This window comes from Primulina eburnea, chromosome 3, assembly GCF_022965805.1.
Source record: "Primulina eburnea isolate SZY01 chromosome 3, ASM2296580v1, whole genome shotgun sequence".
Lineage (NCBI taxonomy): Eukaryota > Viridiplantae > Streptophyta > Magnoliopsida > Lamiales > Gesneriaceae > Primulina > Primulina eburnea.
The window spans coordinates 4,465,880-4,490,665 of NC_133103.1; the positions used below are offsets into that span (position 1 = coordinate 4,465,880).

General features: G+C 34.9%; 4 protein-coding genes across 6 annotated transcripts; 1 reads left to right on the forward strand and 3 right to left on the reverse strand.

Moving 5' to 3' along the window:
* The first annotated feature begins 1,932 nt into the window (after positions 1-1,932).
* LOC140825562 (E3 ubiquitin-protein ligase RZFP34-like) lies at positions 1,933-5,132 on the forward strand. Of its 3 annotated transcripts, XM_073187409.1 has the most exons (14): positions 1,996-2,075; positions 2,385-2,420; positions 2,555-2,671; positions 2,821-2,908; positions 3,005-3,064; positions 3,554-3,586; positions 3,698-3,775; positions 3,862-3,905; positions 3,995-4,035; positions 4,122-4,204; positions 4,293-4,384; positions 4,458-4,527; positions 4,621-4,662; positions 4,758-5,132. In XM_073187409.1, the coding sequence occupies exons 3-14, from the start codon at positions 2,586-2,588 to the stop codon at positions 4,908-4,910; spliced, it is 870 nt and encodes a 289-aa protein (XP_073043510.1). In that variant the 5' UTR covers positions 1,996-2,075; positions 2,385-2,420; positions 2,555-2,585; the 3' UTR covers positions 4,911-5,132. The 3 variants fall into 3 exon arrangements, with proteins under 3 accessions (XP_073043509.1, XP_073043510.1, XP_073043508.1); XM_073187408.1 differs by lacking the exon at positions 2,385-2,420 and having other exon boundaries at positions 1,933-2,075; XM_073187407.1 differs by lacking the exon at positions 1,996-2,075 and having other exon boundaries at positions 2,096-2,420.
* A 5,596-nt stretch (positions 5,133-10,728) lies between these two features.
* On the reverse strand, positions 10,729-13,871 carry LOC140825561 (serine/threonine protein phosphatase 2A 57 kDa regulatory subunit B' beta isoform-like). The gene is made up of 2 exons (XM_073187406.1): positions 12,338-13,871; positions 10,729-11,300 (listed from the first exon to the last, which is right to left on the reverse strand). Exons 1-2 carry the CDS (start codon positions 13,499-13,501, stop codon positions 11,001-11,003), a joined length of 1,464 nt encoding a protein of 487 aa, XP_073043507.1. The 5' UTR covers positions 13,502-13,871; the 3' UTR covers positions 10,729-11,000.
* Positions 13,872-16,809: 2,938 nt separating this feature from the next.
* Positions 16,810-18,839, reverse strand: LOC140825549 (protein NUCLEAR FUSION DEFECTIVE 4-like). Its single transcript, XM_073187393.1, has one exon. It carries the CDS (start codon positions 18,644-18,646, stop codon positions 16,910-16,912), a length of 1,737 nt encoding a protein of 578 aa, XP_073043494.1. The 5' UTR covers positions 18,647-18,839; the 3' UTR covers positions 16,810-16,909.
* A 1,453-nt stretch (positions 18,840-20,292) lies between these two features.
* LOC140825550 (ACT domain-containing protein ACR10-like) lies at positions 20,293-23,471 on the reverse strand. Its single transcript, XM_073187394.1, has 6 exons — positions 22,954-23,471; positions 22,194-22,403; positions 21,900-22,005; positions 21,359-21,695; positions 20,944-21,228; positions 20,293-20,839 (listed from the first exon to the last, which is right to left on the reverse strand). The coding sequence occupies exons 1-6, from the start codon at positions 23,105-23,107 to the stop codon at positions 20,699-20,701; spliced, it is 1,233 nt and encodes a 410-aa protein (XP_073043495.1). The 5' UTR covers positions 23,108-23,471; the 3' UTR covers positions 20,293-20,698.
* Positions 23,472-24,786: the final 1,315 nt, after the last annotated feature.

Sequence of the window (24,786 nt, forward strand, 5' to 3'; positions counted from 1 at the left end):
AAAGGGATCTTCGCAAAAGCAACCGATTTTACATTGGTCCAACTCAAACGATAGACTACACTCGTCTTTTTCATTCAAAATATTTTTAAATTTCTTTGATTAATAAAAATTCAGAAAACCATTAAAATATGACAGAAATCATATTAATCATAAAAAATAATCGTAAAATGATCACGAATGTTTAGGATTATGTATGTCCTCACATTTTGATACCTTGATAAAAAAAAAAAAAGTGAAATAAAGAAGGAGAGCGGATGGATAAAGAAAACCAGCGAACGAACGAAAGCAACAGTGTAGTGATCTGAAATCAAAGCTGGAAAATAGGGGAACAGGTCTTGTTATCTTATGTGCCATTTTAAAAAGTTTCTTTTTCTTTTTTCTTTTTGGGTCAAAATAATCGTCTCAAATGGACAAATACGCAGATTGCGATAAACACGAGGGAGCTGTCCTCCAACCCAGCTGTTAGATGAAGCTGATACCTATACTTTTGGTCCTTATCTCCTACCTCCACACTCATTCTTAGATTCTTCGAGCAAACCCGACGGCTTACACATATCTACGTAAATTATAATCATAAAATATCCTTAGTTTTTTAAAAATTCACCGCGTTGATGCACTCGTATATATCATATAGAAAAAAAATTATATCGAAAAAAGTATCGGTTTCGGATATAATTTAGTTTCGGGTACCCAAAACCCGAACCCAAACTCCATCCCCTAACCATGATTTACTTCCTCTCACATTCCTGTCGTGTCGGAGATGAGAGACACCTAAAGTGAGCGATCAATGATTCAAAGGAATATATAAAAATAGTGGGTGTCCCTTTCAAAACAAGTAAGGTTGCGTTGTAGTAGCATTAATGAGACAGGGTTGGGCCTAGGATGCGTCACATAAGATGTCAAACGGACAGTACCCAATTCCTTATCACCAAATCTTCCCTATATGCCAAGAGCGCCACCTTGCTGCTAACAATACCAGCATCTTTTTCTTTTACATATATCGCGACAATTTTTCGATTATATATAAATACTATACATTATTTAAATTCAGAAACTATGTGAGATTCGAATTTGAAATATAGTAATTCTAAGTATATCTCATCAATTTTTCATATTTCTCTCAAACTAACAATTATTATTTTAGCTGTAAAAAAAAATCATAATTAAATCATAATTACAACGATAGCTATAATTATAATTAATAATATTAAAATGATGAAGACGCTTCTGTATAAATATAATGATTTTTTTTATTTAAATGACAAATACAACAACTCTGTCTTAAATGGAAAAAAAATTGACGTGTGATATTTTATAACAAGCTCTAAATTCTAAAATATCCGACAATGGGAGATAAAATATCTTCTTTTTATTAATTACGGACATAATAAAGCTAAAATACTTGGTATCATGGTCTATTTTTTTTCTTAAATTCATTATTTCAGAATTGCAGGTAATATGACTCTTATTTAAATATAATTAATTCAAATTAAAATATATAATAATTTCATATTAATCTGTTCATATTATTGAGTAGATCTTTTGTGAGACGATCTCGCGAATCTTTATCTGTGAGACGGTTCAATCTTACCGATATTCACAATAAGAAGTAGTACTCTTACATTAAAAAATAATATTTTTTCATAGATGACCCAAATAAGATATCCGTCTCACAAAATACGATCCATGAGACCGTCTCACACAAATTTTTACGTATTTTTATTTAATATAAATTAAATTAATTATAAAAAATAGTCATAAAAAATGACATTAGACTACGAAGTTTCGATAGGAAAAATTTACGTGTCTACTAAAGTACGCGTGGATGGTGGGAAAAGATGGAGCAACGTAAATGTTTTTTCTTCGGAAATCAAAAAAAGGTAATAAATACATATTTTTAAATTCAAGATTTTTAAATGTACAGGGCCCACAGAAAAAGCGTACGCGCTTCTTCTTCCGCATATAAATACGACTACGCTAACAGTGGAGTTTATCATCATCCGTGAAACATCCAATTTCCCAACTGTAATAACGTCTCGCGATTCCCGTAAATACGACGTCGTCCCTCTGTTTTGGTATGCATTTCCTTCACCGCCTCCAATATTTCTGCTTTATTTAATTTTGCTGTTGCGTTGGTAAGTATATAATTGAAGATGGCGCCTGGCAATTGCTGGCGTGTTGCCTAGTGAGTCCTTGTCATTGCGGTTTTTAATTAAATTTGTATTTATTAATGGCTAAGTGGGATTATAAATGTAACGCTCAACGGAAAAGATGGAGAAATTTAAGGGGCCCTCGTGATAATATTTTTATAATCTTGCAATTAGTGTTATAAAAATCTTTTCTTTGTTGCTGTATCATTGAAGGGTTCTTGTGTTCCCCATCAGGATTTTAGCAAATCTATGATCGCAACTCCACTAAGGGTCTGATTTGTGAACTTTTTTTTTTTCAAATCTCCTTTTTTTTTCTACTTTATTATTGTGGATGTGTTATTTTCTTGTTTTGGCTGCTTTGTGCGAAGACTGGTGATTTTTATTAGTTTATCTGCGATTTTCAGGACAAATTCTGTGAGCATACAAGGATTCGGAATGGACTGTGGTTTGAAGAATCAGATGGTTTCTCATTCTCCTGCAAATGATGAGTACATGATGAAGATGGGTTTTGTTGAATATGGGTTTGTATCTCGGTCTCCTTACTTTTAAATATTCTAGCCTCTTATCTTAGTTTTTTTCAAATAATGTTTCGGTTATACACATTTTCGTAAGATGAATTTCTGTATAGAAGATAAATATTCATTTGGGAAAATATTTGACTGAATTTCAGGTGCTCTCATTACCAGAGGAAGTGTAAGATTGTAGCACCCTGTTGTAATGAGATATTTGCTTGCAGGCACTGCCACAATGATGCAAAGGTCCATTTTCTGTTTACAAATCTTTTTATTCATAATAAATTTAAGTGCTATTATTGTTTTCAATACAGCTTAAAATTTTGTATTCTCGGTAAACAGAATTCGATAGACGTTGATCCACTCGAACGACATGATATCCCGCGGCATGATATAGAGAGGGTTAGTTTTTGTTTTCCTTTTTCTTGTTCGTATAATTAATGTTTTCTTGGATGTGTTTTGAATACTATGAGGCATTAAGAGCATCTATGTTGAATATTTGAGGAATTGAAATGTTTTTGCGTTTTGGTCATCTAGAGTAGAAAGAGGAATTGAAGAAAAGAAATTTTATTCATTTCTGTCAATTTTTCAGCTGGATTACATGTCCAAAAATGATTCGATGCGCGAATAAGCATATGGCAATCGTCACCGATTCACAAGAATGCCGCAGCTTCTTGCGCATGAGCCATGGATACTCATTTTAGCTTGTTTTTCCCTTTTTGCTTATGTTGTAGCAGAGCGACACGGTTATTTTCTTGGTCTGATTCTTGTTTGATTGGGATCGCTCTCAACTTTGTAGTGTTTTGATGTGTACGTACACAGATGAATTTTCTCGAATGGTATGTATATTTGTGATTTGATTAACTTGACTCGATAAATATGTGTATTCAGGTTGTCTGCTCTCTGTGCCACACAGAACAACAAGTAAGTCTCAGACCCTAAACTCGTAGGGGTGTAATTCTTGTCATATTGCTTAAGCATACATACTTGGATCAGTTTGCTCAATTATTGATTATTTTTTTTGTTACCTTTTAGGTTCAAAAAACGTGTATTAATTGTGGTGTCGTTATGGGGAACTACTATTGCCGAAAATGCAAATTCTTTGACGATGATGTAAGCGCTTCTTTGGTCATGATTTTTTGAACAATGAAATATTTATTGTTGGTTATTCATTTTAACCACACTACCTATTTTTGTAGGTTTCCAAGAAACAATTTCACTGTGATAAATGTGGAATTTGCAGGTGAAAATATTATCCTCCTTGTGCCTTTTATCGTTTCCTTCTTGCAACTTTGTTTCATTATGTAATATTTCTTTTTTTGGTTAAAACAGAACTGGCGGTGAAGAAAACTTCTTCCATTGCGACAAATGTGGTAAGTTTACTTAAATTTTCGGATTTAGCTCACTAAATCATTGGATGTAATATAGACGAGTTGAAAGCATGTTCTCTCGTTTTCAGAATGTTGCTATTCAAACTCATTGAGAGATTCACATGTTTGTGTGGAGAGAGCAATGCATCACAATTGCCCCGTGTGCTTCGAGGTAAATACATGCAGATTCATATGTACTAAGAAATTTATATTTCTAACAGAACCGCTTTTTCATTAACTTCCAATATCCACAACTGCAGTATCTTTTTGACACGACAAGAGACGTCACTGTGTTGCCGTGTGGTCACACTATACATCTTGACTGCATCAAGGAAATGGAACGCCATTTTCAGTAAGATTTTAATCGTACTTTTTGGCCGCCTCCCATTTTTCAGCGCTATTATGCTAACAGTATACATATGCAGGTATTCTTGCCCGGTCTGCTCGAAGTCTTATTGTGATATGACCCGTGTTTGGGAAAAACTTGATCAAGAGGTATATACACGAATGATACAGCTATTTATGTTTAACACTCGTAATTTAATCACTGTACTCTGATCATCTCTCGTGGCATGCCTCAATTTTCAGGTTGCTGCTACTCCTATGCCTGAAATTTATCAAAACAAAATGGTGAGAAACATCTTTAGCCGTTGCCTATCTCACCTATGACTTGTTTTGTGTGGGAGACGTGATTACTCACCTATGAATAATTCTTGATGATTCAGGTCTGGATCCTTTGCAACGACTGTGGAGAAACGTCTGAGGTGAACTATCACATTCTGGCGAACAAATGTATGAATTGCAACTCGTATAATACAAGGCAGACCAGAGGAAGCCATATTTCTTGCTCATCGAGAATAACAGAGATTGTTAGATGACAAACAAATTTGGTGGCATTGATATATTCCAAGGAAGATGGAGACAAGACCGGTTGATGTGAATTATCGAATTGTTTCTTTGTTACTTTGTTACTTTGTTGGTTATTAATTTCCAAGTTTATCTCAGTATGCTTAACTTTCCCATGGAGAACACAAGTTTGCAGTACTTCCTTTTTACTTGTATATATATGAATGAAGATCTATCTTAGTCATTTCAAGATTTGAGGTGTGTTACATGCGCATGTGCTGGTGTATACATACACGTACGCAGATACATTTCTGTATGTGATACGCGTGTGTGTATCAGTGAGTGTCGTAAAGAAAATATAGCACTAAATGTGAGTTTATTCGCACCAAAAAATCGTGATCGATTATGATATAATTTATTTAAAATTTTCATCACCAGGCAACAGAGCGCCAAAACAGTATTCACTCTTAGATTTTTTAATTAAAACCCATTTTTTTAGATAAAAGAAATTATTTGAGGAGCGACTGGAACCACAATCATATCCCTACCAAGAAGTCTCACTCGAAAGGTTGAGAGCAAAAACCAGAAGACATATAAAAGTAGAGCAAAGATTTTCATAATCTCATAAAATTTTATAGAAATCTCCCATGTACAAAGTCCGGACAGTTACAGTACATAATGTCTAGGAAAAATGGAACCGTACAAGGAGGAGAGTTGAAGGGACTTCCTTGAATGTCTGCTTCCAGGATCCAAACACGCCATATTACTAATTATTCTCGCACCACAAGCATAGCACATTTCACAGTTATCCAAGCTCTCGTATAAACGATTTGTTCATAAGATTGACAGCTGAATCCATGAACTGCAACCACAAGCAAAAGTATAGACATAACATATAAGAGTGGAATGGTGGCATGTGGAGCGATATCCATCAATTTATGACACGTTTGAAAAAGGATACTAGAAGGGATCGGGACATGAATTTTCATGATACTTAAATTATCTTCATAAACTATCCCACTCGTGGACATGATTAGAATTTGTTGCATTCCAAAGTTACTCAAAAAACCATCAAGTTGCACTATCCACTTCTGTTCCTCATCATATAGCTAAAGGGTGAGCCATTATCCAATTTCGGCAACACCTTAACTACATGATATAGACTTCTTTCCCTGCATGATATAGATTTCCGATCATAGGATACCATAGGGTCAGAATTTTTTAAATGCTGCTTTGTCCAGATGGTGGAGAGAATAATGGCCATTAGAGGCAAGCTTTCCCCTATAATTTTTTTTACAGTCGTATGATCTTCATATTCGTTATATAGAACTTAATCTGTGTCATCCCTCAATAAGTACATTAAACTTGTCTTTTATGATTTTTTGTGGTCGATATTTTTTTATGTTTACTTGTACCTAAGCACTGAAGGAATATGAACTCTTGCTCCTTGTTAGCTACGTGTTTTATGACATGACAAGTGGAATAAAGCTTTTCGCAACCTTCTTTCTCACTAATGTCATTTTAAAAAATCCCAACAACCTTGTTTTGCTGATATATAGCCTGCATTGAACAGTTTAACAGCTTGCTCACAAAAAATAATAAAATAGTAAAAGTTCTGCCCTTTCGATTGATTTGAGTTCCCGCGAAACTGGTTGGATAAATTTCAAGTAAATTTCAGTGGGCCGCCACACCAGCAAAAGAGATGGAAATAGGAGGAATGAAAATTCTTACCAATTCATGTTCAGATGCGGTTGGTGAAATTTTAGTGAGTTCTTCAAACCTGGAATAAGGTCAATAGTGGAGTATCTAAGTATGGATAAAATTCATTTGGACATAACGGACTTGCAATACATGAAAACTTGAAAATCTAAAAGGAAGATCACAAACACGAAACAGTAGTATACACGGGAAATTGGATTCGAGCCCAAAATTACCAAGTTAGGCAGAAAAAAATAGGGGAAGAACCATGACTGATTGAATCACCTCAAGATTTACATGATGCAGTTGCTCATTTCTACTAAAACAAGACTGAAAGGTGTCACTGAATGAGGGCGATATTATGAGCAATCCCATGGATTACAAATTCCCTAAATTCACTCAGCAAAAGAAGACAAACAAAAAAATCATAATTTACACAAAACAACAAAATCCTTATGAACACAGGACATATCTTGATGGCAACCAGATAGCAGATATACGCAAGAGACAACTAATGCACCATAAGCGGAGCCGTAGACATATAACATCGCGTGTTATACAAAATGGTGTCACTCACTTTACGTTTATATTGCATCAGAAGTTCTATAACCAAACTGAAAAAAGTTCTTCCTCTTAAACATATTACAGTTCAGAAACATAAGGGATAGTGTCAAAATGAGAATGAAACCAGACGGAGGGAAAAACACACCTTGAGACCAAGAAGCTTGATAGGCGCACTTGTCCACGCACAATGTAATCCTGCCCTGCAGCTTCCACTACAGCCTCCATCCCTAGCCCATTTCCAATGGGATCTGGATGCTGAAAAATGATCTTCTCAAACTCGTAACATTTAGATCTATTATCAAAGAATGTATATTTACGCAACCGTATTATCAAATAAATAAGAATCTTCACAAGAAATGTATGAAGGGAACCGAACAGTCAGAAAGTATTACACTGCAATTTCAAAAACATAATAACGTATCATCCACAACTCAATACATGGTAATTATCTTCAATGCCAAATAAAATCTCAGAAACGAGAAGTGATTACACTCAAATTACTTCCCAACTCCCCGGAAAAGAAAATAGAGCTTCAAAGAATCAAAAGTCTTCATCTTTTATGAATACCGATCAACCTCAATCTTTAGACACTTTTTAATCGCCTTTACGATTCAAAAACTAAAAAACCCATGTGAAAAAAATACAAAAAACACAAAGCAAGACCGCGACTTTACAAAAAAAGATCGAATACAAATAAAAATGTAATACAACTACGATCACCTTCAAAACAGATAGACCACAGTTTGAATAGGAAGTCTGAGGTACACAGAGAACAGGCGAGTGATTAATTTTCGGAACAGGCTTTGCAGGGTGGCTGCTCCTTTCTTTGATATTGTTTATAGATTTTGAACCAATAAATACTGTAATCTGTATATGTGTATGAATCTAAAAACAGCAATTTATTCCAACTTACTCAAGCAAATTTTTACTTGGAGCGAGCGAGTGGTATCTAATCTATGAACGGGGAGAGCTTCCGTTTTTTAAAAAATTTCTTTTTTGAAAAAATAAACTGAAATATGTTTAGCTTCGGTCTGTCCGGTTGGACTATAAAATAAGGATTTGGGGGAATAACGGTTTTGGAATTGAAATATCGTTTTAGTTGTTTGGGAACATGAGATTCTTAAACAGGATTGGAATTTGATTGGGATTTATGTGAAATACTTCAAAATTGAATTTGATTTTACGGGATTTGGATTTCAAAACTCTTTTTAACATTAAATATTTATTCTTTACAAATTTTCTGAAGTATCAATTTTCCCAAAAAATATTATACTATTAATTCAAACGCACTTTATCATGTATTTTGATATATTTAATTTAAAACAAATTACAAATATTTTTATTTTTTTAAACAATTATTTAAGTTAATTCTTCCCCTCAAAATTTCATAGTTTTAAGTATGTTTCACATATTTATTTCGGATCTATTTGGTCTATATTTGGAATGAAAAATACGAGTATTTATATAAATTTTATAATTAATTAAAGCAGGAATTTAGAATAGTTTTAATTAATTTTTTAATATCTGATAATATTTTTTAAACGTGGAACCCTAATGTGAAATAAAATTTTAAACTTTTACCTTTTACCAAACATATGAAATTCCAAATCCATTTTTTTATTTAACCAACCAGACAAAGTATTTATTAAAGAAGGAACTCTGCCAGAAACGAAGGGAATCGTAAATTCGTAATTCAATTATTCATTTGCACAAGATTGCTGGGAGATATCCTCTGTGAAGATCGAAGTCAATTCAACTGCCCCCGAGATCGAGAACTTTGATGATTGGTTCTTTAATATCTTGGAAAGTTTGGATGTCGAGACGAGGCGGTTTTTTGTAATGATTCTTTGGGGCATCTGGCACTCAAGTAATGAAAGAGTATGAAACAACAACTCACCCTCCGCAAATCGGACGATTACATATGCCATGGACACTGTAAGAACGGTAGAAACACGGCTAAACCAAGAGCCGAATAGCAGCACCGAAGTGGTCCGAAGGAAACCCATGGAATATTTCTGGAAGTTTAACGTGGATGCGGGTTTTAATGCCGATAAAAAATCATTTGCGGTTGGCATAGTAATAAGGGACTCAAATGAGTCCTTCATAATTTGTTGAACCAATCTCCACCACGAAATAGCTCTGGTAAAGGAATCAGAAGCATTTGCAATCCATGAAGCTCTAAGCTGTATCAAATATATGGGCTACGCCAAGGTAATAATGGAAACATACTCAAAGATATCAACAGATGTAATTCACTCTAACTCATCAGATCTCACTGAATTTGGCCTCACTATCACAGCCTGCCTAGCTATCGCTAGGAATCAGAGTTCGCTTAAAGTCGAACACGTTAAGAGTAGGGATGGCAATTTCCTTCGAACCCGTTGGAGGATTCGATACCCGACCCGAATAGAAGAGGGTATGGAGAGATTTTTAGACCCGATTAAATAATTGGGTAATCGGGTATGGGGATTTTCGGGTTTGGATATGGAGGCGGGTTTGATATAATCCAACCCACACCCGACCCGAATACCCGTTTAAATTAATATATAAATATATATATATATATATGTATGTATATATATATATATATATGTATATATAGTAATTATATTTATTTATATTAAATATTCATCTTCTCAAATTCAAATAAATCGATATTTTTCTTTTCTCTTCCCTTTCGCTTTCACTTTTACGTTTCAAGATTTTACCGCTCTTTTATTTTTCATTTAATTTTTCATCTTCTCCATTGGTAAGTTTATTTCATGTTTGACTTCAAAAATTGAAAAATATTTTATTTTTGTTGAATTGCGTACTTCTATTCCACTAATATAAACTATTTTTAATATTTTGTTATTTTTTCTATAAAGTTTATTTTGTAAGTTTTTATCATTAATAATTTTTCATATTGTTCATTTAAATAAATTTTTAAATATTCATAACTACATTGAAACAATTTAAATTTGAAAAAATTCAATTGTATATGATAATAGGGTATTTGGGTAGGGTATGGGTATCCGATAGTCCGATGGGTATGAGGATGTGGATGAAATTCAATACCCGATGGGTATGAGGATGAATTTAATAAATGGATATGGAGATGGATGTATGAAATCCGATCCATACCCTACCCATTGTCATCCCTAGTTAAGAGACAAGCAAATAGAGTCGCTCATACTTTGGTTAAAACGGCTCTCTAACTAGCGTATTTTGGTATTTCTGATGTAACGTCTCTTTTTTGTTAGCACTATAATTATGAACGACTGTAATGCCCAAGTTGAAGTTGAATAAATGCTCTTGGTCGTTTTCAAATATATATATATATATATATATATATATATATATATATATATATATATATAAAACATCGACACTTTCTTTAACATATTAATAATAATAATAATAATAAGTAACAAAATGCACCACTTATTTAGATGATAAGTTAAAAAGTTCGATTATTAATAAATTATTCACAACTTAAAACCCACGAATATTTAGAGGAAAAGTTGCTAGAATTGGAGCAAAGCGCGCAACTTGAAGCAAAGATCGACCCACATGCACATGGCATTGGCAGGAAATAGCGCAAGGAGGTACCGAATTATCCACCTCAAAATAATCGTAATCGAACTTAAACATACGAGAGTAAAATCGCTAGACATATATGAAGGCACTTCACAAGCCAATCTTAATGCAGCACATTTTACATATAAAGTATGTACTCCCTCACTTGGCCTGCTGCTTTGCCTGTCACATTAGACTTAGGAAAACTCATCTTTTGAAAGATTTATAAATGGATACCACAGAAAGCCAAGAAGAGTAACCATAGTTTACACACATCCATCACGGACATTGATCATTTGACTTCAGCCTCCTCGAGCAGCTGCTGCCAATCTCTGCCACGTGAATTCTCGTTGTTCCTCCAGTTCTTTAGTTTTCGCCTCCCTCTGTGCATAATGCCTCACACACTCATCAAACAACTCAGCATCCATCGCCAAAAACATTTTCCGGACATTAATAGTTAGGCCATGCACTGCCTGGTTCCAGTGGGATTGGATATTCTTTTCCAAAGCCTCAAATATGATAGGTAAAATGATACCACGATTCTGAGCAATCAAGGACACAATATGCTCATTATTCCACAAAAAGAGAGCTCGTTCTGCAACCTGCAACGTTCATAAGTCATAAGCACATAAATACCATCACGGTGACACAATGCTAGATAAAAATAATGGTAATGCAACCTCTTTATTAATCAATTAGCTATGATCAGGCATATTAGCCATATCCATTAAGTTCTCGAAGAAGAGTTCAGAATGGCTTTTCAGTGGATAACTTTTAACAGACAGAATAATGATAGCACGACAAGCAAAACCAATAATCAAATTACATCCTCTGTACCATATATAAATTGCAGTTTTCACTCGAATTCGTCCAACTGTAAAACTGAATGGCGCAACGATTATCCAAGAAAATTCGGTGAAGATGACTACAGTAAACCAATTAAAAATTTAACTTATAGTTTGACAAACATAACCTTTCAGTCGCCATAACAAGCTTGATCCAAATTTCTACAAAAGCCACATGAGTTAATTGGCATTCTTTTGTTTCCATAAACCATCTCTCACATTCGTGCAAGCAGCTTCCAATCAAGTTATACTCATTTTCATCATGTAAGTGATTCCAAAAGCACCACAAACGATCCTATAGCCATCAGATTAACAATTGGAGGGGCATGCTATTAAGCTCTCACCGGACTATCTCCTATATGGTCATTAAAGCAAATCCAAAATCATTGCAACAAGGTGGATGAAAAGTGAAAACAATGGAGGCATGTATGTGTGATTGATTTCCAAGATATGAATATCCAATTTTCTTTTTGGGAAGAAAAATGCAAGTTAGTTAAGAAAGCTACCTAAAGCATTAACCACACCTTAATTCTTCTTAAAAATAAACATATGTTTTTGGAAACATCTAAAAGGAAAAAGTAAGAAGTACATAAACAACACTGGAAACTAAGTTCACATTTCTAAGAAAATGACTCATATAAAATTGGAAAAAGAGCAGCGTTGATCAAGCTACGTGAGACAATAAACTAAAGAAAAATGTAGCTACAAAACAACAAATTAAATAAACACAAGATTGGAATTGAAGTGAGCAGAAATCAGCTGTAACACAAAATACTCAGGGTGAATTCTTACACCTGAAAATGAGAGCTGTTGAGGCAGCGAGCAATCTGTCGAAAAAGAGGGACCATGCAACGTTGAAATGCCGCCGCCTGTGTCGCCTCCAACACTTCCTCAAGTTCCCCCAGAAAGAGAACCTCCTTTTGGCAATTGGTGACGGGCCAATATTTCAGCAAACCCCGAATGACGGCATCAGCCAACTTGTAGTCCTTTTCCACAAACTGCGTAATGCAATATGACAGCTGGTGGTGGTATGTGGCTACCGATTTGGGTTTGTGGAGTGGTATCAAAGCTCTAACTAGAAACAATTTGTGCTCTTCCTTCATTGGCAAGGCAAAACCATTAATTATGCTCCCCAGTATCTCCAAAAGCTCTCCAATCCCGCTGAACCTCTCTGTCTCATATACGAACCTATAAAGGATATTGTTTATTGCTTTCCTAATAAATGGCCTATGCACCATGAATTTCCCGTATATTCTATGCAGAATAGTCTTCAAATACTCCCTCTCCCTCGGATCTTCAGAATCAAACAGATCAAGCAACTTCAAAACAAAAGAATGATCAATATACCGTTTGGCAATCTTTGTATCAATGTCGGATGAGACTACATATCGCAAGAGCAGTTCATAGACCAGCTGTAAATGTGGCCATGATGGATCAAGGTACTGGTCCTCCTCTTCAGGGTCAGCATTTTCAGAACCCGTATTTTCATGGGAGGCCGGGGGCAAGCAACGGAATATATTAATAGATATCATTCTAATCATCTCCTCTTGATTAGATTCAGTTATTTTACCTGACCCAGCCTGAATAAAATCCACAAGCTCCGCAAGGGTTTGCCTTTTAATCTCTTTTTCCCTCACAATCTTCAGTGTATCCGAGAAATCAAAGAGGAAGCAGCAGACTTGCAGCTTCCGCATAAATAAACTCTGACGCTCGGTGACAGCGACATCCCTAAACATAGGTTGATTCTCAATGGAACCCGGAGAAGGCACTGCATCAGAAATCATATGATGCGGTTGATGTGAATTCGGAACCGCACCGCCCCGAGAGGCATGGTTGACTACGACGTCAGATGTAGACACCGAGCCGGAGCTCCGGTTCGGGGACACAAAGGCATAATCGGCGTCGGATTTGGCCACCTTTCGGTGGCCTCTCTTCATTATCTTTATCTTATTAAACATCCTCGCCCTCCGAATTACATTCAAAACCCTAACCCTAAACAAAGCATTCGCACCCTCTCATCTTAAATTCAAATGAACAGATAATTCCGCGCAGAATATTTGACAAACAATTAATGGGAGAGAAAAAGGGTAACGATCAAAATTCAAAAGAGATATATTAATTAAAAAAATGATAACTGCGGAGACAAACGAGCCAACAAATTAATCTACGGGGAGCAGAAGCTGGAAGATGACGAATACGGGAACCGAGGATGGGACGGGGAGCCAATCAAGAATCGCCGGCAACCGAATATTCCGGCGACAAAATGATGGAAGAGGAACACAATCGAGCGGTGCAGGGTATATATACACACTACCTATATTTGTTAGAGAGAAGGCGCATAAACTAAAATTTATTACAATAACGTCCTCCGTTTTACATATATATTATTTATTAAATTGATATTAATGGTCCCCTCATATTTCATGTGAGATTTTTCTCATACTATTTTGTTAGACGGATCTTTTATTTGAATCATTTATGAAAAATATTACTTTTTATGTTAAATATTATTTTTTATTGTGAATATCGATAGGGTTGACCCGTCTCGCAGATAAAAATTTGTTAGACCATCTCACAATAGACTTATTCTATATTTTATTTTATTTTTATTGTATATATTTATTTTTTTATTTTTTTAAAAAAAATAGCATCGAATGTGTACAATAAAAATAAAATAAATGTGCTGATTGCCAAACACACTGTAATCCTGATTGCCAAACACACTGTAATCGTTTGACATGTTCGAAGAGGCCAACAATTTAGAAAAATTGTAAAAATATTCAGATATCAATTTCCAAAACTTTAGTTGGTTTTACAACTAATTTTCAAAAAATTTGACACTAGACCGATTAAATTTATATATTTCAAAATTAAAAATGGAATTACAGATATCAATCAATATATATATATATATATATATATATATATATATATATATATATATATATATATATATATATATATACACTTTTCTATTAAATAGATTCAACATGATTACATTGATTTACCTTAAAATTTATAATTATTAGACACGCTGCCCGTTTGTTAACTCCTAAATTCATGAATTTGTTTGTTCATAACAAAATTCAACTTTAGTTTTTAATACATCGAAATAATTCATAAGCAATAACAAATTATTGGTTGTTAATGTTTTTTTTACGATACCAAGTTCTTCCAAGATCGCAAAATAAAAAAAAAAAAAATTTGTCCCATTAGACCACAAACTTGACTCGTAATTGAATCGGAAGAGTACAATCTAATAATTAAGTAAATGCATATATCCTTCTCAGTAGCTAGTTATCTTGCCGTGGCGACAAATTTCTTGAACAAGAGCCTTAATAGTGATTATATATATAGCCAAGTAAAAACAAGGTCCGATGACTGATAATTTATTCGTAATGAATGATTGAAAATTTTGACATCAAATCGGGAGCAATCCGTTCGAGAATGAATGCTCCGTAACACATGACCAAATATATGAAATAAAAAAATGATAAATATAAAAAGTTTTGTACTGTAATTACTTTTTATATAGTATTTCATGTATGAGTTACATGATACTAGTTGTATAAACGATCCAAATTGATGTGAATATTAGTAAAAATTTAAGGTTCGAATTGAGTATATTCAAGTTCGAGTTTTATTTGAAACTCGAACAGTTTAATTTTTGGCTTGAGTGCTGCTCAAAATAAATTTGAGTTCGAGTTCGATTCGAAATATTCGAACCTATTTACGAGCTATTCGAACTATTGTTCAAATATTAAGGTTCGAGAATGAATGCTCGAAGACTCAAAATATATGTATTTTTACCATATAATTATATTATATGAATAAAATATGAAGACTTGTGAGCAGCTAAATTATCGAACAAAATAATTCTGGTTTGAGTTTGACAAAATTCAAATATTTTCAAGTTCAACTTGAATCCGATAAATTCAAATATGAATTAAATATTTATCAATTCATATAAAAAACTAGATTAGTTTTCAGGATTAGATAATGCTAATAATATACGCAAATATGCGTAATATATGTAAAAACTTGTGTGAGACGGTCTCACGAATCGTATTTGTGAGACGGATCTCTTATTTGGGTCATCAATAAAAAAATATTACTTTTTATGCTAAGAGTATTACTTTTTATTGTGAATATGGGTAGCGTTGACCCGTCTCACAGATTAAGATCCGTGAGACGATTTCATACGAGGACCAACTCCGTAATATATACACACGTGTTCACACAAATAGCTACATATACCCATTTTTTTTAAAAAAAAAAAAATCAGCTAGATATATCGATACTGATAATACAAAATAAATGCTTATTGAGCAATTTTTTCCTTTGTCTGAGCCACACTTATGATTTGGTGTCGGCTGAACCAATTGGTGTTGATATATATTTGGTTCAGTTTGATTAAACATCAGTTCATTTTGAGAGCAACGATTGATTCAGACAGACAACCAATCTGATCGGACTTTTAATAATCAAGATTTTACAAGTTCTGTTTCTTCTTTCTGTTCGTCCATTTTAACGTCTAACGATTAAGATGATGTTAATAAATACATTTGTTTTGTTTTCACGATCAGTAGCATTATTAAACTCATATTTATATTGTTATTTCTAAAATTGATAAAAATGGAATTTTTTTATATAAAAAAGTAAAGACCGGTTATTGCGACTAATTTTAAATTGATTTAATTAACTTGCTTTTCAAGAGAGAATTATTATTTCGAGGTTTGCTCACCGCTATTTAAAGTTTTAACACATCAGTTAAATATAAAATCCTCCTCGTTGATTCTTTTATCCACCAAACTATTAAGTTTGTATCAAATTTAGAGCGACAAATTCAAAACAAAAATTCCAATCAAGTACAAAAAAATGAGAGCAACCAAATTCCAAAACTTGGTTACAAAATCAAGTCACCTAGTCTCTGCTGCCTTTTTTTTTTTTTGTATATATATATATATATATATCAAAAGTCAAAGGATGTTCCGTCAAACATTCTTTTCATACATATTTCTTGATTGATGTTGGCAGCGTTGGATTTATTTAACAAGTTGCCAATTGGTGGTGTCCTCTGTACCAATCAACTGCCATCCCACCGGGCATCAAATGTTCTGGTTAGAACGTATATTGTTCAATTATCAATCAGTTGGAAAATCTAAATTTCAATCGTGTTCCAAAGTGAACTTTTGAACCAAATCATGCCTATAATTTTGCAGAACTTGTTACCAACACATCCGTAACTCGACCAAAAATAAAGACGAAAATTAGTTCAAACATTTCATTCTATAAAATCTTGTATAAGACATGATTTGAAGCATCCCGTGCATCGAATCAGCTTGAATATATTGAATAATCATCTTCTATTGCATGGCCTCGTTAGCCTGCTCTCTAAACTTCTTATATATGTCCCCTTTATAAAATTTCCTAGTTCTAAGTACCAAAATGAAGGAAACTAAACATCCAACCAATGTCGCAGCCGTGATTATCAGGAACGAAAGCTTATAGCATTCGACGCCAGTGCACGACAAGTCTTCGTCTTGTTTCCTGCCCACCCCTTTAGCAGCTATTTGCCTAAGAGCCTCTTTATCATAAAAATGACCGGTTATTCTTACGTTCAGAATGTAGGCCCCAAGCGGGCTCGCTCCCCCGCCTAAAGTATGCAATGTGGAGTAATATTTGAGTCCAAATAGTTCGGATATGATCGCAAATATCAGCGGCCATTGTGCTCCGAAGCAGAATCCGATGATCACGGAGGAGAAATAGAGCGAATTCGGTACCCCAAAGGCGATCAAGAGATGGCCGACGCAGGATAAAAGGAGAACGAATGTGAGCATGAGTGGCCTAGGGAATTTGTATTTGGCCAAGAAAATCTCGGAACTGAAGCCCGATGCTACTCGTCCGAGGTAGTTCCATATGCTGACGAGTGAAACAAATGTGGTGACGCTTTTGCTTGGATACCCCAACGCCTTTCCCATTTGCCCTAAGTTGTCGATGGCGGTTAGGGTCCCTCCGACGCCGAATGTCACTGTGATGAATAGTATGATCATGTCGATGCTGAAGAGCGCTTGCAGTATGTTGTAGTCTTCGCCCCTTTCCGGTGGGTTGAACACGTCTCGCCACCAGGGGAGTGGCTCTTTTTTATCAGGCTGAGCGGCCATGTTTGGCGGTGGTTTAGGACAAGGTTGTGATGTTTCGGCAGATGATGGTGGATTTTCAGAGATTATTTTTAACTGGGATTGGTCGTTTTTGGGTTTTAATTTCTGGGCTTTCCAAAATTTGAATTCTTCTCTAATTACTACAGCAATTGGAGCAAATAGGAAAAGTGTAACAACACTAGCGCCACCTGTATATGCAGGCCCGCTGAAAGCAAGAGAATTCTGTAAAATAATCAGAATCATGAGGAAACCAGCTAAACCCAGTGATATATAGAGAAGATGGTAGAAGATTTTCTGCTCATTTTCCTGTCGAGATAGTTTCATGAGCCGCACGGTTCGTAGAAAAAAGCAATTCACCGCCGCCGGAAGCCAGCCGATGAGGAAGATCAGATCCTTGGAGTTGTTCCCGTAGAAGGCGTGGTAAAGCTGCGTGATAATAGCGCCGCTAAGCCCGGTAAACCCCTTGAGTAAACCAATGACAATCCCCCTACTCTCCGGGAAATTCTTGACGCAGGTAACTAATGCGCCCGTGTTCGCAAATGTCTGCGAATTTGCGCCGATGCAGATGAACAAGCACATCTGCCACACCGGGGGCTTCGGAGTTCTTCTGGTGACGGCGAGCCATATCATGAAGTAACCGGAGAAGTTCATGGCCACGCCAATGGCGAGCACAAACCACGGAGGCGCGAACTCATTGATTACGCCGGACATGACTCCGATGTTTCCTCCCAGATCTTTGAAGAAGCCAAGGAGGTTCAAGGTTGTTTGGTCGTAGCCCAGTGAGGTTTTGATGGCGTCGGAGTAGGCACCAAACATGTACGTGGCACCGGACATCGACAAGATTAGCAGGGATGCGAAGACCATGAACCACCGCCCGGTTATTGCTTGGAGGACGAATCGTCTCGCCGCCGGCGTACCCCCGGTTAGCGTCGCTGCTGCCATGCTGATTTCTTCCGTAAACTCGTCCACTCCTTGTTTAGAAACACGAGTTTAAAATATCTTGCAACATCCAAGAAAATGTTAAAGATTATATATAAGCATGCCAACCTTATCTTAACAATTAGTTACATGTGGTTGGACGAGAATTTGCACTCATTCTGAATTACTAAAGTATAAGTTTGGTAAATAAAAATATTACATACGTATGTACACATACATCACACGATTATATACTAATAATAAAACTATCGGCCATTTACTCCCCAAGACTTGAGAAGTCAAGTGTAAGTAAACACGCATCTTGTGGTTGCCATTAAATGTGGAATTTGGGCCATATGAAATGAAAAGCTTGTGTTTTTAGTTCAATAAATTTGGGAAATAAAAGGCCAAAATAGCGATAATGTTGAAAGTGAAGTGAGTGTCCACCACCACCTCCTACTAATTGGCTCTTTGATCAATACACTCAATCCACCATTGTTGACCTCGCTGACCTATTAATGTATCCGTGAATCAATCAGAGATCAATCATTCATATATTCAAGGATCTTTATTTTATGTACATTTTCATCGTAATATCATATCTCAAACCAATATATAAAAATTAAATAAATGCAAACCTTAATTTTAACCCCCCAAAAAAAAAAGAATAATAAAGAAAACTTGTTTACTTGAAAGAAGAACCATGGTCCATATCATCAAACGAAAATTGGCATCATCTGGTATTTAATGAAACTGCGAAAATAACAAGTGGTCACGAATACTTCGGATCTGGACCAAAATAGATTATTGTATTTCCATTATTTATTGAAGTTACAATTAACTATCATGTACCTACTTTCATACCAACAACTATTTTAAATCTACTAGACTACATAGCATTAAATACGAAACTTTTTCATCGACAATTTTCGGGTAAAAAATTTGTCACACATTTTGTCCAATGTGATTTATCTGACCAACGTAGCTTACATACTATTATGTTAATCCATAAGTTTATTCAGTGTGCACTAAAGGATAACGACCGCGGATTCTCACGTCATAAAAAAATTATATCTTTTCGGAAAAAAAATTCATTTTAAAAGATTCGGTAATTTATTGTAAAATCTATTGGTACAACAAATGGCATTTTAATGGACAGTAATAATTTTAGTACAAGTATTTCGACAATCATTATATATATAATAAAAATAAAAAACCAAATATATTTTTCTGCTATGATGTATACGAAGCTATGTCACACTGCAACGTATTCTCATATCCATGATGATAATATAAGTTTATTAAAATATTATGTGAACTTGGAACATTGAAAAAAAGTAAAAATAAATAAATAAACAGAAGGCATACAGCGTAAATAATTTTGAGAAATGGGTGTCTGGGTGAGTTTTACATACTTATTGTTCCAAATATAGAAACTTTTTGTTTTTTATATCTTAAGAAATAAAACAAGTTCGTTAAAAAAATAAATAACACTTGTTCAAGAGCAAGAATAAGTAATTTCGAAACTTATATCTCTCTTTAAATACCAGCATAAGACAGCCTCGTATGCAAAAATTACCGGCATTGGAGATGGGTAGTCAAAGTTTGAACATTTTCAAGAAAACTCTATAGCAAATCAATGGTACTAAAAAGAGATAAAACAACGAAAGAAACAAAAAAAGAGTACAGAAATATCAATTTCCCGGTAGAATGTAGGATTTATACTTTGCAATTATATGTTTACAAAAAAATACACACATACAAGCACAAATAAGCTGCATTTCGGATAAATGTCATACAACGGGCGCAGATTCGTGTACTAGGCATTCGTCGCCACTTCAGAAAATGGGAAAACACGTCTTTAACAGATATTTACATCTTCTTCTCATTGATGCTTCGTCTCAAACTAGCAGGTAGTCTGTGCAAACGCTAATCAAGAATTGCAAGCTAAATTCTTTATAGTGTGTATATTTATATATGTATACATACATGGAGTAGACATATTTACATTTCGATGTCTAGCCTATTAAGTGTGAGGTGTACCATGGTTGAGGAGCTCGTTGTATCATAGGAAAATTATGGTTCCCAACTCATCAGCATGCTCCAAACGGTCTCTTCTATCGTGGTTTTTGATACGGAGACATTGTCTCCTTCATCTAGTAAAACTCTGTAGATTTCCCATTCACGATCCCCGATCATGTACCTTCCTATGTCAGCCTTTAAAGATAATATACGGCGTGAAAAGGTGGAGAGGAAATCAATATTCAAAAAATAGTAAAAAAAAGAATGAGAGCTACTCAAGAAGGTTCATTGATGAGTACCAAAAAGATCCCTTTGTCGAGTAACTTGAGAGCAAGGGTTATGTCATAGAAAACGAGGGGGCGTCCCTTGCCTGATAACTCTACAGGATTTGCGACTAACAGTTCTGTGTCTGGGCCACGATTGATCAATGCTACTCTGAGAGGTCTGCTTAGCTCCACTCGAAGGCGAGAGCATAATGACTTTTGTTTACTGAGGTCGATTATCTTCTTACCATCTGCTTGCACGATAAACAAGTCCAGTTCACATTCTGATCTCTCTTTCTTTGTGAATCGACCATAAGAAATCTGGGGTGCAAAAGCATTAAGCTTACAACCACATGGGAAAAAACAGATGTCTGAAGATGTCGTGAAAAAATGACTTAAAATGGTGATACTTCTGTGTATGATGTTACAATTAAATTATTAAATCACATACCTGGATGTTATAATCTTTAAAAGTTCGCATCACGTCAAACAATAAACCTTTGTGATCTTGGCAAACAATTTGGACAAGAGTGTGAGCCGGACTCAACAAGTTATCTATCGTGATGGACGGACTCTTGAATGCCACAGTGCTATTTTGGTGCTCGTCTGGTGTCTCTACATAGAACATCTCTGCGGTAATTGCATCTGAAAGAAACGAGGGCCCTTGTGACGAACTCGTAATTTCAGGACCAACCATTTCGATCTCGCAACTTATCATTGAATCCCCAAGAACAGCTCTTAAATGGCCGCAGGTGTCATCTTTTCTCTTCTTCGTATGCAAAAGTTCCCTAGTAAATCACCGACAGTAAGGCGTGACATAATCATACTCCAACAAAATTCAGGAAATCTAAAAAAGGAGCTAAAGCATATAAATTCCTCCCATGATCATGACCATCCCGCAAAAAATTAGTGTTTAGCGAGCTGCAAAATCAGCCTAGTTAAATGAAGCAACCTCATGCTAGTTTCAAGACAAATGTTAAAAAATGCAGAACCTTGTGTCGGTTATGAAGAAGAGATCCATTGCTTTCCCATCTGGAGTCATTGAAACTTTCACTCTCTTTATTATAAGCTCGAGCTCACAAAGAACCTCCGTCACATCTGTCAAAAAATTCTCTATATTTTCAACTAGTGGATCTAATCGAGATATCCTTCTCGATCGAGGTACTTTAGCACCAACGAGATGCCAGAACCAGGGGAATACCAAATGCAAAATACAAAATACAGACCATTATAATTATCCAACTTGAATTTACAGAACCTTACCGCTGCAAAATTACAGCATTTACCGTGCAAAAGACCTTTTCGGTCATGACAACAGAACTTCAAGAGGAAAACATCGGAGGGTTTTGTTTCGGCCTCTTCGGATAATATCACAGATGCCAAGGAACAGGATGGGCACGCCTCCATCAATCTTTTCTTCAATAAACTCCATCTTGTACTCGGTTTGCCCACCACCCAGAACACTATGTAACACCATTTTCCATCCGTAGACATGTCTTTAAACACGTGATCAAAAGGACAGACATGAAGGAAAATTTACAAAATAATTAGGAAAAGCTACCATCTATCACAAATGAAGAATTTCAAGTGTAACAGCTGCATTTCTAGGAAACCATCTTTTTTAAACTGTAAAATCACATTCGATTTTTAAGTGTCAACCAATATTTTACATTACAAAACTTGGAAAAATAAATACAAACAGAAAACAAGTTCAAACTGAAATTCTGGCAGGGTTATTTTTAAAAAATTTCACTTGGCTGAGATTAAGTTTGCGCCGACAGCAGCCGAATACTCGTACTTTTACAAAGAAACTTAATCCAGTAAATTTAGAGATAAAAATCTAGGAGCAACACAATCTTTCAAAGAACTTTTACACCAATCCAACAGAATTAAATCCAAGAAAATAAAAAACACACATTTGTTAAAACAAGGTACTTTTGAATTATAACGTGTCTCTACGTTCTTGTTCTCCAATGCAACAGAAAACTACAATTCATTTACTTCTAAACAAGGAGACAAATTAAGCCATGGTGAGAATATATTTACCAGTTCTTACAACTGTGAGCCCAAAGAAGAGAATTATGCGGCAGAGATCACACCCTAAACCAGTTTTGTCCCGACAATTCACAGTAATCACACTGGGCTCCTCCTCTTTCTCGGACACTCTAATTAACACCGCATCATCATACAAAATCCCCATCTCTCCCGCCTCTGTCCCTTCAATTTTCAACCAAAAAGATTGAATCTTTCCCTATTAACAGAACCAAAATTTTGTTTTTTTAACAAAAAAAACAAAGTGGGCACTGATTTTATTAGGAATTGGAAACTTTCCTCCACTATGGCCTCTTTTACATCGAAGATGGGTAACAAGTAGTTTTCACTGGCCATAGGCACCAAACATACTGAAAGAGGACCTAGTGATTAAAAAAACTAAAGCCGGTGAGTCACACTATTTCTTGTGAATCACTCGTGCTTTTTTCTTGGTCAGGTGAAAAGTTTCCTACAAACTTAAAAAAAAAAAAAAAAAAAATTGGTGCAATGAATGCAGGCTTCTCTCGAAGTTTTCAGAATTATAAATTTATCATTGGCTATTGTTTTCTGATCTGAAAAAGTGCTTTACTATTTTATTAAATATATGATTTTCACAAAACGTTTTTAAATAGAAATAACTCAAATTTTTTTTTAAAAAAAATCGAAATAGAAGCCTAAATACTATAATTTTTTACATGTTAATAGTAATTTGGCTACATTATAAAAGAAAAAAAAATAAACATTAAAATACTTTTCAAATTACAACTTCTATTGATGCTGCTCGGTGGAATCATAGATAAGAACCGGGTAAGGTTGTCTGGTGTACCACCACAAAAATGGTACTGCCAAATGCCATTAATTTGATTCTTTATTCAAGAAAATGGGAACTCAATGTTGGGATAAAGTCTAGGATACAAAAATATGATGGGAATATTCAGCTTTCCATTGGGCTATCTTCATTTTTTATTTTTTGAACTAGGCCAATGTGAAATTAAATTAGTGTGAAACCTGACATCATTTTCCAATTGAAATCCTGCATTTGTCATTGCCCATTGCTCCTAAGCTAAATAATTTAATTTAAATTTGAGTTTGAAATTTTCTATAAAAAAATCTATAAATTCTGATGTAGAGTGAATTCTTGTGATATTGGATTTGGAATCCCAAAGAAGCATGGATTCGCTTGGATTTTAATTGTGTGTATAGTATGAAAATTCCAATTTTGATTGGGAATAATCAATGTTTATCAAAATCATGTCGTAAAAAAGGGTGGCAGGGACAACAAAATTATTGGTACCATTAATTACATTATTCACGTCGAAGTTAAATATTATATGAACAAGTGGATACAATTAATTGTATTATTATGTAAGGATGGGACTACATTGATTCAAAGAAAATGAAAGTGTTGACAAGACCAACCATTAAAAGTATGGACAAAAGCCCACCGTCAGATCTATTGGATTAGCTTTCCCTGTTTTCATTATCCTTGCAACCGTTGGATTCTGGTCTTTTAGGACATTTTAAGGTTCTGGTGACGCCAACCCATGACGCGATGTGTTGGTAATGATTACGTAGGCAAATATATATATATATATATATATATATATATATATATATATATATATATATATATATGCGTATGTATATACGAGGAAATTTCGTGGGTGGATCAAGCAATTAAAAAATGATAACCACCCACTTCATGTTGTCTTTTTCGGATAAAATTTTAAATTATTCGACATTAGTATAATTAATTGTGATTAGAAATGTTAATGGGAAAACCTTTCCAGTAATAGTTGTGAATCAGAAATTTAAATAAGATTAAAGTCAATGCACGAGATTATTGAG